Here is a 12,666-nt window from a genome sequence, read left to right as displayed (position 1 = left end):
GTAAAACCTGACATATCCAAGCATTGAGCAAATGTTACATATTATTATTGTTGATGTGTTTTAGTAAATTTAATCTGAGAACAGTGCATAGGAGTCTAGGCCTAAGCATTAGGCTGTTAGTTGAGAAATGCTTGAAACATAGTTTTAGCAGGTAAATGGAAAGGAAGGGACAAATACTAGGACTGTTTTAAATGAGTAATATCAGTATGTTAAGGTATATAGCTTTCTAAAAATACATGTTTCTTTGTGCTGTTTCATAATATTCATGTGTTCATTGTTATATCAATAGTTAATAACTGAAAACTGAATGTAACTTTATAATTTACAAAGCCACTTTGACATGTTATTGAATTTGATTCTCAGAACCATTCTGTGAGATACTGTTATTTCCATTTTATTAAGGCCTAGAGAGGTTAAGTGATTCATTGAAGATCATGCAAATTAATAAAGGAAGCAGTTTAAAACTTGCGTTTTCATACACCTATTCTAGTGCTTTCCCCTTTATTCCTATATTATGTTATGACGAGAACTGATGTACTATAGCAGGCAACAGTATGAAACACTATTATTAGTATTTGAAAGAGTTAATATCATTTCTTAGACATCTGCCTTAATACCAAGAAATAACCAAGGCATGAAAGGAGAGAGACAAGTTCAGAGTCTACTAGTTATCTAATTCATATATAAACCCAGTGATATTTGAATATAATCTCTGTTTAGAAGATCACAATATTAAGTGGCTATAACTTGCCATTTTAATAAACCTTCAGCAAAAATGAAAATAAACTCTTGATTTTCTGCACCAAACCATATTAGGCATTTAATACACTCTGGGTGATTGTAAAATATTTTACAATAGAGCTATTTCTTAAGTGTTTTTAAATAGTATTGATCATGAAACTTTTTGAAATTTACCATCAGGCCAATGGTGGCAGAGTCTACATAGAACTATGCTTCGTGGTGTTCTGGGAAAAACCTTTCGGCTTGTTGGCTATACTATTCAGTATGGCTGTATAGCTCATTGTGCTTTTGAATACGTTGGTGGTGTTGTCATGGTAAGTTTTTACATTCAAGAAAATAATCATTTAAAATGTGTTTTTTTTTTAAATTGAAGGAAGAGTGTTTGAATTGGCACTGATATAAAATATAAGAACTGTAACTTTAAATATGGTCCTGCATTGTTTCTTGCAGGGGCACAAAGGCCCTATTAATCTAATAATACTAGTTTTTACCATTTACTGAATGCTACTTACTGTGTTCTAGGATGTGTTTGATGTTTTACATTTATTAACTCATTTAATCTTTTACACTCTATGAGATACTTACTAGAAATCTATTATACACATGAGGAAACTGAGGCTCAGAAAGCTTAAGTAACTTTCTGCAGGTCCCACAATTCCAAGTAGACTTGGAATTTCAGCACAGATTTCTCTGATTTTCAAAACCCCTACTTTTAACCACTGTGAAGAGTATCAATAACTGTCCTGAAAATAAATGATTATTCTGCCTTGTGTCAACATTAAAATGTTAAGGCTGTCCTCCTACCAATGCATTTTCTTAATATTGCATCATAAATCTATCAACCATGACAATACTAACCTTTTGTCATATAAATGAAAGAATAAATTGATTGATTGTTCAGTCAGTAAGTTTTGCTGTTGGTGTTGCTATTTTTATCAGGTTTACCCTAAGATAGTCACAGTCATATAATCTCAAGTTGAGCTGGAGTAATGCAAATAAATATATTTAACTGAAACTCCCCTCTTTGATTTTTTTAAATTTACATTGGTATTTCCAGTAGGCTACAGAGTTAGCAAAAAACTTGCATTGTGGTCTTTGTTTTTTCTGCCCAAGTAGGAAGTTTTGAGTAAAAAGTTTTATTTACATGTAAGTGGAGTGAATGGAGACTGTTGTGTTTAGATTTTTCAAGTTGCAATGATCATTTATTACAGTTTTGAGATATATATGAAGATAATTGTTTTACCTACTAATATGAAAATCTTTAAAGTACATCTCATTATGCCAATATTTTTCAGTAGAAAATATAAGTTGCAGCCCCATCAAATGAGTAAGCTGTTCTCTTGGAAGAAAAGGAAAGGCATCAACTCATTGAGAATAGTATGATACCACTTGGTAAATAACTGTCATGGGCACTGGATGATAGCTGACAGTAGCAAGAAAAAAAAATCATTAATTTATTCATTCAACAAGTATATATTGAGTATCAACCTTATGCCAAGCACTGTTCTTGACCTTGGTTATGCAATTGGGAACATGAGAGACAAAGTCCCTGCCCTCATGATGCTTAAATTTTACGAGATGGCCAAAATTTGGAAACATAGATAATGTTATTTTATTTCTCTATTATAATATAATATTAACAAACCATTTTAAATATATTTTGCCTGTTTTTCCAGACTTGCTGGCTACTCTGTAGAGTTGAACTTATCTTGGAGCTTCCAGCTTATTATGAATCATCCTCCAAGCTTGAAGAACATTTGCTTGATTTTCTTTCTTTTAAGCCTGCTCAGATGATTTATATTTTAAAAGGTTTTCAACTTAAATTTTAAAATTGCCTTTCTTTCAGTGTTCTGGACCATCAATGGAGCCTACAATTCAAAATTCAGATGTTGTTTTTGCAGAAAATCTTAGTCGACATTTTTATGGTATCCAAAGGTAAATTCTGCCACAGGTATATTAAACTGATGGTGAAAACACACATACACATTGTGTCTTTTCGGCAGTTTCTTAACTTTAGCTTTAAAAACTCTTTTGTAAATAACCAAATTAATGACCAACTGGATGAAATTTTGGCTCAAATTTTTTCTCTCAGTTTGAGAAATTTTAATAGTTTCTTTAAACATGCAGTTCCTTGTATCGTTGTGCAAAGTAGATAGCAGTCCCTTTTATAATGTGCATTCAAGAAGCCTTCTTTACTTTTTTTTTGCGGCGGGGGTTGGGGGGTGGGTTTGTCCTAGAATGTTTTGAATAAAGAACCAGGGACTTAGGTTACATTACATTACATATCCAAATCAGTGATTTGATTTTTTAATTTTTAAAATAATCCTGCATTTCTGTTGATGACTGTCTTATTCTCTATAGTCTGTGATGAGCAGTTGGTGATTTTTAGACTATAGCACTGTATATAGCTGGGAGCCAGGAATCTTATCTATTATAAGTCTCCTGATTAATTATATTAAGTTAAAAAACTCCTTGGGAAATATTGTTTGCCACTACATCTTTTAAAATCCTAGTCTAAATGGTGTTTCCAGTCCTTGAGATACTGTTTATTCTACTTAACTCCCTGATTATTATTCCTTCTGAATGGATGTGAAGTATTAGTAATTTAGTGTATTTTCTAAAGGACACCCCTTTGATTCCCTAAAATTTGGGGTCCATTAGTTTTTCATAATTCTGAAAAAATAGATCTGTATCACATTTCATCTTCATAAAATACAAATTTTACTCACTTGAGCTGGTATTTAGCTTATAACATAAGTAGGTTTAGGCATTCCTCTTTCATTATTGTCCTTTTTAATAGTCCACTTCACATTACTGAAAAATCACCAAGAATAGTGTAAAACTGTTCTTTGTGTTTACTCGTTCTTCCACTATCTTAGATTCTGTAAATAGAAACTCTCTCTTGCTCAAGCTGTATGGTCTAGCATGGTCTGTGGGTAATTCCTCAGATCTTTTATCCGTAACAACTTCAAGATAATACCTAATTGATAGATATGGGGTTATAAAATAAAACTTATATAACAGGTTATGTTCTAGCTTCCTTTTCTTTTTAACTTGTATCAAAATAACTTATTACTGTCTTTGGATTAACTGGAGACCTAGCTTTGCTGCAATATGAAGACAAGCTTCTGTTTTCCATGCTAATCACATGATTTCACTCTCATAGTCCTTGAGCATCCTTAACAAGGAGCTGGACTCATTGGCTAAATAGTGTTTGAATGAACAGCTCAATATTGTCTTTTTTTTTTTTGGATAGATACTCTTTGCATTCAGATGGTAATACAAATAACTATATTTAGTAAACTAATTAAGATTCTTTAGAGGTTTTATTTTGTATTCTGCTCCTTCAGGGGGCCTATTAGGTGGAAGGACAGTTCAAACTTTGGCATTTATAGGAGACATACCAAAGTAACTTTTACAGCCAAGGTAGTCAGTTGGTAACTCCTACTTTAAAAACATTACTGTCCTGAGTATTTTTTTCTTTTATCTGTAGCACAGAACTCTTGAGATTTCAGGGGAATCTCTGACCCCTGGCAAGAGATCCTCTTGCTAGCTGTTTCTAAAGATAGAGTAGCCATTCATTTAGGGAAAATGAAAGTATGCATATCTGGTATCTAAAGGACATAGATTTTTCAGTCCAGTGGACCGAACACTCATACTTGAGACAACCATAGTCTCTTATGACTACTTATTCTTTCAACAAATAGTTAATGAGCACCTCACTTATAAGATGTGCTGTACCTGATAGAGAATGTTAGGCTTAGCAAGATACTAACCCTTGTTTTCAAAAGCTTACAATCTAGGAGGGGATAATAAGGATATTTATAAATGATACAGGAAAATTTCAGTCTTAGTTCTATTAAGTTTCTTTTAAAATCCTATTTGAAAGAGTTGAGAGTCCAAGGTTATATATTTTGATTTAAGCTCTGTGCCTATAATATCTGGTTAGACCACCAGAAATACAGTATACAGTAATGACGCTTTCTATTAAAACACCTTGACTGAATTATGATTTTTACGTTGCCATTCAAGTGCAGAGTTTGTTTTGAGGATCATATTGATTATTTTGTCAAAACACTTAAGCTGAGGGCTTCCCTGGTGGTGCAGTGGTTGAGAGTCAGCCTGCTGATGCAGAGGACACGGGTTCGTGCCCCAGTCCGGGAAGATCCCACATGCCGCGGAGCGGCTGGGCCCGTGAGCCATGGCCGCTGAGCCTGCGCGTCCGGAACCTGTGCTCCGCAACGGGAGAGACCACAACAGTGAGAGGCCCACGTACCACAAAAAAACAAACAAACAAACAAAAAAAACAAGCTGAATAAAACTCCCATGGAAAACATTTCTTTCCCCAAAGCTAGCCAAAATCAACTTTGTTAGTATGTTACATAGGTTACAATATTTGCAAACTTACTCATCTGAACAGTTCCATTGACATGGTTCCAGTTGGTTGGAAAGAGATACTTTATAACATTTTCAAACAAGTGTAAGCCTTATATTGCACTCCAAATTATAGAATTTAGTGTTTTAATAGCATTAAACTCTTATCAAGAATAACCTCAAGAAATGACTGTTCTGAATACTGTTGCTGTATTTTCTGTAAAAGTTCTGATGAAGATGGTATCTTTACCCTCCTTACATAAGTATCCTTCTTGTATATTCCTCTTTAACTTAGTTGTTAAGGAAAATTTTGTCATACCTCCCAAACTAAACTTTATTTTATTAGGTAATGATTGCCATGTAATTAATCATAATTTATTTTTTGACCTGACTACCAAAAGATTTGAACTCATTGTAATACTTATATATAGCAATAACTAGGTTTCTGATTTAACCATCATCTTCCTTTTATTTTTGTGACTTTTGATATTGTTTTGATATATGCATCTTTTATTACAAGCAACATCAAATTATTTCCTGAACCTGGTACAGATAATAAGTAAATATATTAAATCCTTTCGATTGTGAGGAACAGAATTCACTTATTGCTCATTTCATGCAGAAAGAGCATTGTATTCTCTTTGGTTGAGGCATTAGTCATATTTTTTTATCTCCTTCTTCCTTTCCAATTTTCAATATCTTCTTAGTCTTCTGATACATGTAGATTGTTATTTCTTCCATGAATCCTGTCTTCCATATGTAATCATATCCATATTGGTTCTATATGTTTGATTTGCCAGTTTATTTTTTGTAATATATGTTTGGACAGCTTTTAGCATTTTATTTGGCTGAGTCTTCTGATATTTTTTCTCAAATATATGTCTTTTTTGACTGTACTGTAAACTATCCAGGCTATATAATTTATATGCTGCAATTCCTCAGTTCTTTAAGCTCTAGGGAAACACAGATGATGTTTCTACCTTTTTATGTGCTCTAGAGTCAATCAGTGCTACTGCTGGGCAGTCAAATTTGCTTGGTTAATTTGGTGGTATTTACACGGAATTGTTTTTTCATAGTTTTGGTTCTAAAATTTGGACACAGAAGTAACACTGAGTGGGTATAGTGCAAGAAGATAATTCTCATGGAATTATCAGAAATTTTAGAATCTTCTAATAGCTTTTCCATCACTCTCATTGTTAGATTCTGACCCATGAAGTTAGTCACAAAGGTTCTCAAAGCTGGTAAATGTATGGGAGGGTCAGTATGTCAGAGGATAAAAGGTGTGGCTTTGTTTAAGTTGCTTTATAAAAGTATTGTAGCAGTGCCATGCATGTGTTTATGCTAATAATAACACTGACATTTCTTTGACTTTTTCCCCTCAGAGGTGACATTGTGATTGCAAAAAGCCCAAGTGATCCAAAATCAAATATTTGTAAAAGAGTAATTGGTTTGGAAGGAGACAAAATTCTCAGCAATAGTCCATCAGTTTTCTTTAAAAGCCATAGTTATGTAAGTAACATTTCAATTATGTTATTCATTGGTATCATAGTTGATTAACATTAACTGAACACACTGACAAATGATTATAACTTTTATTCATATTTTGAATATAAGAATAATGCATTCATTAGAATTTAAGTATGTTTGTATCAAGAACAGCATGGCCATTATAGTTTATATATTTTATTTCCTTTTAAAACCCTGTATAAACATCTCAGTATTAGTTGTTGCAGGCAAGATTCACCAATGAATGTCAAAATAATGGGCAGACGTTTGAGGAAAAATAGTGTATTTACATAGTCTCAAAGTATCTTTCGCGGGCTTCCCTGGTGGCGCAGTGGTTGGGAGTCCACCTGCTGTTGCAGGGGACATGGGTTCGTGCCCTGGTCCGGGAAGATCCCACATGCCGCGGAGCGGCTGGGCCCGTGAGCCATGGCTGCTGAGCCTGCGCGCCCGGAGCCTGTGCTCCGCAACGGGAGAGGCCACAACAGTGAGAGGCCCGCGTACGGGAAAAAAAAAAAAAAGTATCTTTCCCAAGAAATTTTCACAAAGGGAAAAACAGTAGCTTCGTAGAGGAGAAACCTGGCAGACACCACCTTAACTGAGTGATCAAGGATAACTTTACCTGTAACAAGACGTCAACATAATGTGACCCCTGAATTCAAGGACTGAGACGGGCACATCACCTTTGTGGTACTCTTGTAAAAAGAAGGTATAGCCTCATGAGAAAACATCAGACAAACCCTAACTGAGGGTCATTCTGTCACATAATTGACCAATACTCTTCAAAAATGTCAAGGTCTTTAAAAAAAGGAAAGTCAGGAATTGTCATAGACTGGAGGAGACAAAGGAGACATGACAAGTAAATGCAATCTGGAATTCTGGCTTAGAGTGTTTCTCCACTGACTTATTAGTGGAAAATCTGGTAAAACCAAACACAGTCTTGTAGTTTAGTTTTTTTAAATCCTATTTAAATGTTTAGGATAGATATTTTGGTGTAGTCAACTTGCCAACTCAGTTAGGAAGAAGAGCAAGAGCAGTAGAACGGAAGAGTGAAGAGCAAATGTAACGTGTGAGCCCCTTTCACCAGTCACATGGCTGCTGAGACAGCTTGTGGCAGGGGAGGGCAGCCTTCTGTTTACTCAGCATATACTCTTCTCACTTTAATTATAATTTAATTTTCTATTTTTGTTTAAATTTTCTGTGTCACTGTCAGATTATTAATAGAGCTGTTACATCTGTTAAGTAACTTTATCTTCATCCCCAGTGTAAACATATAATTAAGAGTTAAATTGTCTTCATCGTGGTAAATTTATTTTGACCTACAATAGCCTCTGATTGCCCTATAAGTTTGATCAGTAGACTATTAAATAATCTGTTATTTATTTACCGTTCTTAATAGACTATGGTTCAGCTGTGCAAATGTTTATTACACTTCTGATGTTTATTACTACAGTGCTAAACATCCTAGGAATCCATAACTGATGGTGATAATGTTAAAGTTGAGAATGTGGTTATCAGGTAGCCTATTTTTCTGTGGCCTTCATCATGGATACTTATCCTTTTATTTTTCAAAAACGTCACTTATTTACGTAATGGTTTCACCTTCACATGACTGTTTTCATTTCTTGAGGCATTCTAGTCACTTCTGAGTTGCTTTAGCAACAAGCATATACTTCAGACCAGAAATAGTTTTATCAACAGAAAGAATAACAAAATATATAAATGATAGCATCTACTATCTGTGTACAGTGTGTACACTGCTGTTGTTTTCTTTTAAAATTATTAGAGGAGGAATATTAGGATGAAAAGATTTAGATAAAATCTCTGCTAAGTAATCAGAGAAAATAACCAGAGGACTATAAGACGTACATTTTTTGAATATTCTATTTAAAGAAGACATTCATCGAATTTTTATGTTTGTTGAGAGGATAAATTAGGGGACACTGCCATTTTGTTCCAGGTGTATTCCATTCACTTTGGTTTGCATGTTTATAAGTGTACAAACAATTGTAATAATATTGGCCAGCACTTAACTGTGTACTTACTCTGTACCTGACACTGTTGAAACTCTTTCCAAGGGTTAATTTATTTAATCATCAAAACAGTAACCCAGTGAAGGTGGTAGTAGCATTTGACAGATGGGAAAGCTGAACAACAGGGAGGTTAAATAAATTGTCCAATTTTAAACAGTAAGAGAAACAGTTGGAATTCAAACACAGGTAGCCTGGCTCTGTCCAGAATCTATATTCTTTACCATGCCACTACTTTTCATCCCAAAATATCCTCTACTTACTATTATTATTTCTACTCCCATCTCATAAATTGTATTTCCCTTAAAATGTATTTGTCTTTATTATTTTTAAAAAGAAAGGCAACTGTTTCTAATCAGGGCCAGTATTAGTTCTGAAAGACAAGCCAGTGATTTTTGAAGGCTTCCTGGCTCCACCAGTTTTACTAGGCTGCGTTTTTTAAGCCATAAGAATTGTGTAGCTATTACAGAACCACTTTAGCAAATGTGTTCCATTAATCAAGGTGACTTATAACAAAAATTCATCCAAGTTTGGAGTACTGAAGAGATATCCAAACTGTTTGCATTCTGCCCCTCCAGAGTGTTCCCTTTTCCAGCTATCTCAGAAGCACACTGGTGCTGCATGCTATGAAAGGGGTTTCTTCCCCTTATCTGTGCATCCTTTCAGGAAAATCATTGTTGTTTATAGGTTATGAAGACATTACTATTCAGATCTTGATTGAGATGCATAATAAGGATGATATATATTAAACGTGTTTTGAATTTCAGGCAAAAAACATTTATTCTCCTAAGTAGGTGCTTCAGAAAGCAAAACACCAAAATTGTCATTTGGAACCTAGAACATAGAGTTTAGCATATGAAAGAAATAGCATTGTTTGTAAGTTGGCAAACAAGAATATAAACAGATCATTGGTTAAGTGATGTGAAACCATTTTATTCATTCCAGAGTTCTAAAAGTTCATGTGGCAAGCAGCACTTACGAAAGGTGATTTATTTTTTGCATTAAGCATTTGGAAACGAAGCAGTCCCTATCAAGGTCCTATTGCAGTGGGTTTTGCTTATTTTCATGGTATTGAGGCCAGTAATTTTTTCCCTTGGGTTATGGGCTGAGCATTGGCTACTACGAAATGAGCTTAATTTGTGACTCTCAAAAGAAACAAATTGTACTCAGCTCAAACATCTTGAATAACTTGCCTTTCTATACTATAGGAATTCCTCAGTTTGCTGCTAGAAGCCACTAATTTGCCAAAAATAATTTAGTTGGAAGAAGCATTTAGCTGGTAGGAAGTACATTAAATGAATAGGCATTCTCCTGTTGATCTGCACAGCAGACGATTTAACGTAGTCTCCATTCCCCTAGGGAATATAGGGCCAGGACTCAGGAAATACAGTAAAATTTTCTTATAAAGCTAATCAAGAAACTATAACACTTTATAATCTTTCTCAGGATAACATTGTTGGTTCCTCCAAATATTGGAATAACTCAGGATTTGTATTTTAAACTTCTTTTGTTTATATACGTGCACTTAAGGTGACCTCTTCCTGTCTCACGGTTTTAAATACTATCTAACTCAAGACCTAAATTTATATCAACCACAGCTTCTTTCCTGAACTCCAGAATCATATATCTGATAGTCTGTTTAATATCTCCACCTTAGTATATAATGTTCACCTTGAACTTAATAGGTCCAAAACTAAACTGATTTTCCTTCCAAAACTGGCTTGTCCCACATGTATTTCCCAGTCATGGTAAAGACGCCTCCATTCTTCTGCTCACTCAGGTCATAAACCTTGGAGTCATCCTTGCCTCTCTTCCTGTTTCACCCTCCCATCCAATCCACTAGCAAATCATGTTTACAAGATTGTATCTTGTAAATATAATCAGAATTAGACGACATCTTGCCCCCATCACTGCTACCATCCTGGTGCAAGTCAAATTCATCTCACTCTTGTTTTCTTGCAGTAACTTCTGAACTTCTCTCTGAGCTTATACCTTTCCCATCTTCTTGCCTCCTTACCCCTCTACTGACTACTCTTCACACAGTAACTGAAATGAACCTTTTTAATAATGATGCTTTTTCATAAAAATAATGTTACTCTTCTACCCAAAGAGCTCAGTGGCCTCCCATCTCATAATTAAAGCCATGGTCCTTTTGATGGCGTACTAAACCCTACACTCTTCCTGCTGCCTGTTCTTGTAATTAAAGTTTCATTGGAACATGGCCACACTCATTTATTTACATATTGTCTGTGACTGCTTTCAGTAAAACAGCAGAGTTGAGTCATTGTAACAGAGACTCTATGGTCTGCAAAGCTTAGCTATTTACTGTCTGGCCTTTTACAGAAAAAGTTTGCTGACCCTTGCTCTACAATGTAAGGTTCTTAATGGCAGAGATTTGTTTTGATCTCAGCTGATTCCTCAACACCTAAACTTTTATTTGGCATCTAGTAGATACTTTAAAAATACTTGAAGGGTGGACAAATGGATATATGACTAGAGTCTGACAGTGTTTTATTTTAGTTTCTATTCTACTCAGTTTCTTCTAGTTTCTACTGCAAACTCGCTCTGGAGTAAAGTGCACGATGTTCTATTTTTCAGTAATATAGATGTTCCTGTAGCTCACCACACTGTATGCTAATGCTGAACTGGCCAATCTGTGTTTATTCTAGTCTTCATAGAAGACTTGAAAGCTCTTTCTTCCGTGGTAGGGCTACTTGACCATTTTCCATAACTGCAGGTAAATGTTATAGAAAATATTGGAATGCCCCTGTTACTTTGTACCAGCATAGCATTGTGCTGATTAAACGTTTCTTTCCCCAAGTGACTTCTATTTGGACTGAATGATAGTTTTCAGCCCTTTTATTAAAGCAGATTAAACATTTACCTGGCTTTGAATAATTAGTTTGGAGTACTCTGAACTTGGTCTCATCTAAATCTTCTGAAGGACTGGTGGAATTGAGGTACCTGGACTTACCTTGTTCTCATTTTGAGGGAAGATTTGGTTCCCTAGAAATGGTGTGGTGGTTTTGTTACTATGAAGGCTAAGTCGCCCTTGCAACATGCAGTACCTACTAATTAGTTTGTGTGGTAATGAGAGTTTTCTACATTTCAGTAGAAATGATGTGCCTTTGGACATATGTAACAACTCTACAAGTATTTTGTTCTTTTGATTCTTTTATTGGTTGGCAGATTAAGGATGGATAAGTTGTTATCTGAAGCTGGTAAACTGTTCCTTTAAGTGTAAACTTCTGCTTTCCAGTGGTTATTATAAAACGAAGGATCTTTTTTTCTAAATCTTTCAAATAATTAAAACTCTGTTTATTGAATTTTAGTTTCTCAGCCATAGCAGCCACCTTGTTGAGATGAGCATGTTAACAGAAATATTATGGAGATTTCAGTATTTTCCTGTAGTTAAAGCGTAGCATCTTTTGCTATTGTTAAAGGAAATGTATCTGTGCTTATTAGAAAAATTATGTTTTTGCTTTTATATTTGACCTATCAAAATATCCAGTTATATAAAGCTTTTCGGTTCTTGATACCACAGATTCCAGAATCATACACAAAAGGTGAAATGTTCATCAAATGCTAGGCTGTTACCACAGTAGAGTGATGGTAGGTGTGTAAGAAATGTAGTATTTCTTACATTTTTCTTTTTGAATTGTAGAGTATGTTAATAACATCATTATTGTTATTGGCAGAAATGTAAGAAATAGAGACATTTTCACATTTCAGAAAGAACTGATTAAATGTTCTCAGGATGCCCTGGTGGTATAGTGTTCTTAAAAGGAGAACTTGGAAATGGGATAATATGCTAGTAATAAATCTGTTTTACTGTGTATTGAAAAATATTTAAACAAAACTGATTGGCCAACTGAAAAACAATCTCACTAATTGGGAAACATTAGAAAATGGTCACTTTATAAACTGATAGCCCCCAATGTGTACTGTGTATTTACGTTATAGTTCAAATCCTTGAATATCCTAATGCTGTTTTTCTGTTTGTTTAAATGTCATTTAC

The 12,666-nt window shown here is 34.6% G+C and overlaps 1 protein-coding gene across 4 annotated transcripts in view; it reads left to right on the top strand.

Moving 5' to 3' along the window:
* The window catches only part of IMMP1L (inner mitochondrial membrane peptidase subunit 1), a 74,096-nt gene that overhangs the window by 46,684 nt on the left and 14,746 nt on the right, over window positions 1–12,666 (top strand). For all 4 annotated transcript variants that reach the window (XR_012333496.1, XM_004326955.4, XM_019948005.3 and 1 more), the window contains 3 exons: window positions 922–1,055; window positions 2,588–2,676; window positions 6,498–6,624. Coding sequence is in view for 3 of the 4 variants with exons in the window: in XM_073808736.1 (XP_073664837.1) it covers window positions 922–1,055; window positions 2,588–2,676; window positions 6,498–6,624 (350 nt within the window). In the remaining variant the exon portion in view is untranslated. The remainder of the gene's footprint in view (window positions 1–921; window positions 1,056–2,587; window positions 2,677–6,497; window positions 6,625–12,666) is intronic.

Source organism: Tursiops truncatus, chromosome 8, assembly GCF_011762595.2.
Source record: "Tursiops truncatus isolate mTurTru1 chromosome 8, mTurTru1.mat.Y, whole genome shotgun sequence".
Taxonomy (NCBI): Eukaryota; Metazoa; Chordata; class Mammalia; order Artiodactyla; family Delphinidae; genus Tursiops; species Tursiops truncatus.
Note: the sequence above shows the minus strand (reverse complement) of the source record. Positions and strands in the feature narration are given on the sequence as shown.